Source organism: Macrobrachium rosenbergii, chromosome 23, assembly GCF_040412425.1.
Source record: "Macrobrachium rosenbergii isolate ZJJX-2024 chromosome 23, ASM4041242v1, whole genome shotgun sequence".
Taxonomy (NCBI): Eukaryota; Metazoa; Arthropoda; class Malacostraca; order Decapoda; family Palaemonidae; genus Macrobrachium; species Macrobrachium rosenbergii.
Window position 1 is genome coordinate 27,353,495 of NC_089763.1, and position 7,500 is coordinate 27,360,994.

At 33.4% G+C, this 7,500-nt stretch overlaps 1 protein-coding gene across 2 annotated transcripts in view; it reads right to left on the reverse strand.

Annotated features, from left to right (window-relative positions):
- Window positions 1-7,500, reverse strand: part of LOC136851404 (kin of IRRE-like protein 1) — a 218,348-nt gene that overhangs the window by 25,246 nt on the left and 185,602 nt on the right. For both annotated transcript variants that reach the window (XM_067125483.1, XM_067125482.1), the window contains exon 3: window positions 3,063-3,223. In XM_067125483.1, coding sequence (XP_066981584.1) covers window positions 3,063-3,223 — 161 coding nt within the window. The remainder of the gene's footprint in view (window positions 1-3,062; window positions 3,224-7,500) is intronic.

Genomic DNA, 7,500 nt, shown 5'->3' on the forward strand with positions numbered 1-7,500 from the left:
AAATATGCTTTATTCTTCTTCATTTTACTTTTGTGTAAAAGAAAATTTTGTGCCGGCTTTGTTTGTCCGTCCGCACTTTTTTCTGTTCGCATTTTCTGTCCGTTCTCAGATCTTAAAAACTATGAGGCTACAGGGCTGCAAACATGCCGAATTGCAGCCCTCTAGCCTTAGTAGTTTTTATTTTATTTAAGGTTAAAGTTAGCCATAATCGTGCATCTGGCAACGATATAGGACAGGCCACTATCGGGCCGTGTTTAAAGTGTCTTGGATCGTGGCTCATGCAGCATTATGCCGAGACCACCGAAAGATAGATCTATTTTAGGTGGCCTCGATTATACGCTGTAGCGCCTGTACAGAAAACTCGATTGCGCAGAAGAAACTTGGGCGCAATTTTTACTTGTTCTATTTTATAGTTTGTGCCATTTTGAAATTTTTTTTTAAATACAGGAGTTTTAAAATGCAGTTATAGTTTCTCCAGTTATTGATTTTTTTTTCGTAATTTGGAAATGCTCTGAACTTCCTCATTCATTCTTCATGGCAAGAATACTTAGATAATGTATATTGTAGATGTTTCTTTAACAGCAATATTTTAGAGAATAAACATCAAAAAGGCATACCACCTGAAATTTGCAGAACTTCCTAAAGTGTATTAACATTCTGGATATGAACTAAGTGAGACAGGCATGGTTCTCGTGGTATTACTGTTTTGACACATTAGCAGAATTTTAGATCATGTACATTATGTGTGTCTGTAAGTGCAGTATATACGTATTTATATATATATATATATATATATATATATATATATATATATATATATATATATATTACAAAGAACTTTCCATTTCAACTATAGTTTTTCTTTTTCATGTTTATATATATAATTAACAGACGTTGCTGCGACGCCTTTATCTCGATGATCTCTTGAAAAACAAAACGTGATGATAAAAAATGAGAATGAATTTTATCCGCGTCAAAAATGCTTCATGAAATACAAAATCTCTCGACACAACAACCGGAAGTGTAACCTAAGGTACAGATTACAACGATTAAGATACCTGATCTCATCTCATTTAGTGACACGAGATCATGTAGATTGTTAGGGATTATGTTTGACAGTAATTTGACGTTATCTGTGTTGAATTTCATTAGACGTTACCCCCTCATCTCGATAAGCTTAAAAATAAACTGTAATAAAATGCAGAATGAATTTTATCCAGTGTAATTTGATTAGGCCCATTCACAAAATCTGTAACACTGAACCGGAAGTGTAAGCTAAGGTCTAACTACCAAAACAATTATTCAGATCTCATCTCATTTAGTACACGAGATCAACAATTATTAGGGATTAAGTGAAAACATACGTTATCCGAATTTCATTAGACGTTACCCCCTCACATGAGGCAGTGAGCTTAAGTAATTACCTGTAATTGCAGAGTGTAATTATCCAGTGTAATTTGATTAGGCCCATTCACTGAGCCTGTAACACTGAACTGGGGAGTCAGTCTGAGCTAAGGTCTAACTACCAAACAATAATTCAGTCTCAGCTGACATCTAACTACCCAACAATTATGGGGCATTAAGTGAAAAACATACGTATGGCATTATTTACCTTTACTCAATTTACTTATAGTTCTCTGTATTCACGTTCCTTTATTTTTATTATATATTTTTATTATATATTAAAGAGAAAGATTATATATATTTATATATATATACATATACATTATTAACATATATATATATATATATATATATATATATATATATATATATATATATATATATATATATATGTATATATATATATATATATATATATATATATATATATATATATATATATATATATATATATATATATATATATATATATATATTACCTTTAAATTGATAAAGCACCAGATAACGTTTTACCCGAACATTAATGTTTGCATGCACGGAACTCAATGCTAAGGAAAACAGAATTCCAAATGAGAAACTTGGCCATACAACGGCTATACACATACATACACAAATACCATATACATCTGCTCATCCAATCACAGGAGGTTCGGGCGATTCGGCACAAGCTAAAGCCACGGGAACACAGAAGTTAGAAGAAAAATAGCAAGCGCTTTGGCGTGAGGTTTATTCAGTCATCGTCGGGATGAAAGACGGGTTGGCCAGACAGTGACGTCACACGGGCAGGCAGGACCCAGTCACTACTGGCGTGTCGATACGCCAGAACTTTTGACCATTGGTCGGCTTTGCATTGATAGTTTCAGTATTGTATTAACTTTCTTCTAATGGCAGTCTACCACTCACCTCATTACTTATCAGTATCAGTTATTCTGTTTCAAAATCCAGCCTCGTATGTCACAACTGTCAAGTTTTCTGTTGAAAGCGAGGGTAAGAACTCTTTATTTCTGTTGTTTTAAACAACATCTTGACGTGAATTGCAGTGAAGATGACTCAGAATACCTCAGACATTCAGTAAATGAAAATAAATTTGTCTGCAAGTAACCTATATATATATATATATATATATATATATATATATATATATATATATATATATATATATATATATATATATAAATTTCTCTCTCTCTCTCTCCCAGGTCTCTCTCTATATATATATATATATATATATATATATATATATATATATATATATATATATATATATATATATATATATATATATGCATATATATATATATATATGCATATATATGTGTATATATATGTATATATATATATATATATATATATATATATATATATATATATATATATATATATATATATATATATATATATATATATATATATATATATATTGACAACAGTACTAGATATTTAACTGCCCCTGGTTTGCAACCTGTCAATCATGGGCCACAGCTCACTTTCCGCGGTCTAACTCGGGTGGTGACACACCTGAATCCCTTGTCTGGCCGACCTATTTTAGTAGGTCCTGCCCCGGGAAGAAACATCTCCTGACCTTTGTGTACCCCTGGCTTCCGCTAATACGTATACACACACGCACACACACGCACAAGATAAACTCATATACATACGTCTCTCTTGTCGAGGTTGAGGACCTTGCAGGGCAGCATGGCTTTTTGTCCCACGACGGCCGTGACGTTGGTGGCGGTGTTGTCGTCGAAATAGGCCGTGTTGGTGTTGGGCCTCCCCCACGTGATCTGGTGTTGCTCGGAGCCTTCCTCGCTCTGGCGTCCTGCAGGAGGGGAAGAAGAAGAAGAAGAAGACAAAGAAGACGATGATGCATTTCGACAAGAGTTTTTTTGTGTGGGGGAGGTCTTTGGTTTTATGGTGGCGGCTTGCAAGGGTTCTTGGGATGTTAAGGCCACCAGAATATATATGTATATTAATGTATATATATGTATATTGATACAAGTATATATTTATGTATATATATATTTATATGTGTATATATATGTGTACATACATACATACGTACATACATAGTTATTACATACATACATCCATCCATCATCAAATAGCCACGCAACTTTTCTGCGCGTACATCTCGTAATACTCGTGTTAGGCTTGAACTTTTATAGACTTTTATCAACCATATATATATATTATATATATATATATATATATATATATATATATATATATATATATATATATATATATATATATATATATATATATATATATATATATATATATATGTGTGTGTATGTGTGTATATATGTGTGTGTGGTATTATTTACACAGACTTTGTATTAAAAAATGCAAATTGTTGTAATACTAATTTGCTGAATCAATTATTTATTTAATTTTTTATTAAAAATGCAAATTATTGTATATATATATATATTGCTAATCATTATATATTTATATATATTAGACACATTTATATATATATATATATATATATATATATATATATATATATATATATATATATATATATATATATATATTAAAAAGTACAAAATCTTGTAATGGTAATTTGCTGAATTACATCGATCTATTTAATTTTTTAAACAATTTTATTCGTTTTTTTTTACAAACTATGCCTTATACCGTTAGGGAAATGGAATGTTTGAACTTAGGTGTAACATATGTGCACATTAATATTGTACACCGAACATTAATGCGTCATATGCGGGCGATTATAATATATTTTTTTTAATGAATATCTCGCTCTGTATGTACTCAGAGTTATAACATTAATCATATTTTTATTGTAAGATTGATTAAAATATTATATACATATATATATTTATATACATACATATATATATTGCTGTTTATCAGCAGTGTCTGTTTAGAGTCTATTGTGATTTTTAGCCAAAATGAGTTTTAAAGGCCACTCCTATACACTGGCCTGATGGGGATATGGAGTCCCTAACGGCTGTGTATGTATATATATATATATATATATATATATATTTATGACTATATCACACTCTGTATATATCCTATCAATGGCTTGAAATAAATTCGAAACCGGTCAGACCTTATATATATATATATTATTTTTCACCTGTGGTAATGTGTGATATATATATAATATACATATACATATAACACGTGCACACACACACACACACACACACACACACACACACACACACACATATATATATATATATATATATATATATATATATATATATATATATATATATATATACAGTCAGTCCTTTTATTATATATTTTCCCTTCCGAAAGGTCGTCACCCTTCCCGTCTCCCCTATAATCATTTCTAACACCTCGTAACACGGCCACTCTCCTTAAAGCTGCATGATAATAAAATGAGTTATGAGAGGTCTCATATCCCTCCCGGTGGGTGGAAATGACAATTTGAAATTCGCCACTGCGAGATTTCGCTTGATTTATCACTAACAGTCCGATTTGGGCGAAGGGCCGGGCTCGGTTCATTTCGCTGCTTGAACTTCCCTTGAATTCAGGAACGTCGCCTGTTCTGTTGAATTTAGGAATGTTACCTGTTCTGTTGACTTTTACGACGTCGCCTGTTGTTTCGAGTTTAACAACTATGCCTGGTCTCTTGACTTCAACGACGTCGGCTGTTCTTTTGAATTTAACGACGCCTCCTGTTCTCTTGAATTTGACATTGATAGGCTACCTGTTCCATTGATTTTCACAACGACGCCTGTTCTTTTGACTTTAGCGTTACCTGTTCATTTGACTAAGCGAAGTTGCCTGTTCTTTTGATTTTAACGACTTCGTCTGTTCTTTTGACCTTTAGAACGTTGCTCGTTCTCTTGAATTTAACTACGTCACCCGTTCCCTTGAATTTGGCAACATCACCTTTTCTCTTGAATTTGGCAACATTGCAAGTTCACCTGTCGTTATTGTAAGGCTTTTGCGATATATTAATTTCTGTGTTGATTTAATCAGTCTTTGCACTGAATCAGTCTCTGGTTGTTGGATTAGTTTCACCTAACTTTGATGACCCTGACCTGGAGACTACTCCACAGTGGGGTAGTGCTGTCAGTGCGCCTCTTGCAGGTGCACTGTAGGCGTTACTTAAGGTTCCTTGTAACGTCCCTTCTGCCCCTAGCTGAAACCCCTTCCATTCCGTTTTTCTGTACCTCCGTTCATATTCTCTTTATTCTATCTTATTTTCCTAATAATTGTTTCACAGGCCTGCCACACGTTTAAAGCTTTTCAATTCTCATCTTTCCTTTCAGCCTCATAGGTGCCAGTGCTTGGTCTTTGGCCTAAATTTTACACACACACACACAAGCACACATTATATATATATATATATATATATATATATATATATATATATATATATAACATATATATATATATATATATATATATATATATATATATATATATATATATATATATATATATATAATATATATATATATATATATATATTCATAATTCACAAAGAAAAGAAAAGGAAAGGAAACAGGATGCATCAAAGTGTAGTAAGAGTCTTGCAATCCTTCGTATCTCGTTGTGAATAGCCAGCTTCCAAGTTTCTCATCCATTGATTGATTAGCGTCGTGATTGCTGCTTGCCTGTGTATGGGTTCTCCCGGGATTGATAACGAGCTCTTTGCATGCAAAGGCAATCTTCTCGACTGCTGATGAAGCATTCAGGGGCGCAGGAGGCGAAAGCAGTTGACGTATGGTGGATTGATAGGATGTCGTCGGGTGTTTGCCTCTGTATTTAGCATCACTTGAGATGTTTGCTTGTTGGAAACAACGTCGTGTCTGTTTCTTCATTCGTTTATAGCTTGGAAATGAATCATAATGAAATTCATGGTGTTCACTTTGATTTGCTCATCACCATAATGACTGATGCATTTGAAAGCCGTATTGGCGTTCAGTACGATTGGCCGCGTATTAAGGGCTGGTTCTCTCTCTCTCTCTCTCTCTCTCTCTCTCTAAAAGTTGTCACAAAATAGATTATTAGGTTATGATCATTGGTCATTAATTTTAATTCCATGTTCTAGTTTTTGCTTCCATTTTTTTGCTTTCCATTTAGATTCTTAGGTTATGATCGTCTGGTCATTCAATTCCATGTCTTAGCCGTTTTTTGTCCATTTTTGTTTATCTCTCTCTCTCTCTCTCTCTCTCTCTCTCTCTCTCTCTCTCTCTCTAAAAGTTGCCACAAACCTAGATTCTTAGGTTATGATCGTCTGTCATTCAATTCCATGTCTTAGTTTTTTTTCCGTTTTTGTCATTCACTCTCTCTCTCTCTCTCTCTCTCTCTCTCTCTCTCTCTCTCTCAAAATCCAGATTCTTAGGTTATGACTAATGGTCATTTAATTTATGTTTTAGTTTTTGCTTTTGTTTTTGTTGTCAGTCATATTTTTTACCCAAAGTCACGCATTATTGATTGTAGGTAAATATGCGCGTACAAAAACAAGAAAATATGGCTTTGCGATTTATGCTTTGATGCAGAGAATCACGTTTGTAAGGCGTTTGTGTTCATTATCTACTAAAATATTTTATGTTTGTATCCTCCCATGTAAAGCTGAGCGTTTTAGTAATTTTTTTTGTCATTCCTGTGAAAATTCCATAAGCATTAAATCTTAAATTGATTGGATTGGTTTTACATGACATTTGTTGACATTCGACGGCAAATTAACAATTTCATGGTATTTCTCCACGAAGAAACTACTGAATATATTAACATTAGAACGTTTTCAAATAAACCTACGGTATAGAAAAAAGAAACACCTTTTTGTTCCTTCATGAACATTTCATGTGGAATAAGAACCTGTTTTACATGACGTATTCGTAACCATAATCTCAGTCGTAACTATTCCAAACGAATCTGAAAAGTATTTGTAATAACTGCATATTTTATGTGATCTATTCGTAATCACCAGCGCAGTCCTATAACCCTCTATGTTTCAAACCCCCGTAGCGGTGTAGGGCCTTCAGTGCACCTCATGCGGTGCACTGTAGCCATTACTTAAGGTTCTTTGCAGCATGACTTCGGCCCCTAGCTGCAACCCCTCTCGTTCCTTTTACTGTACCT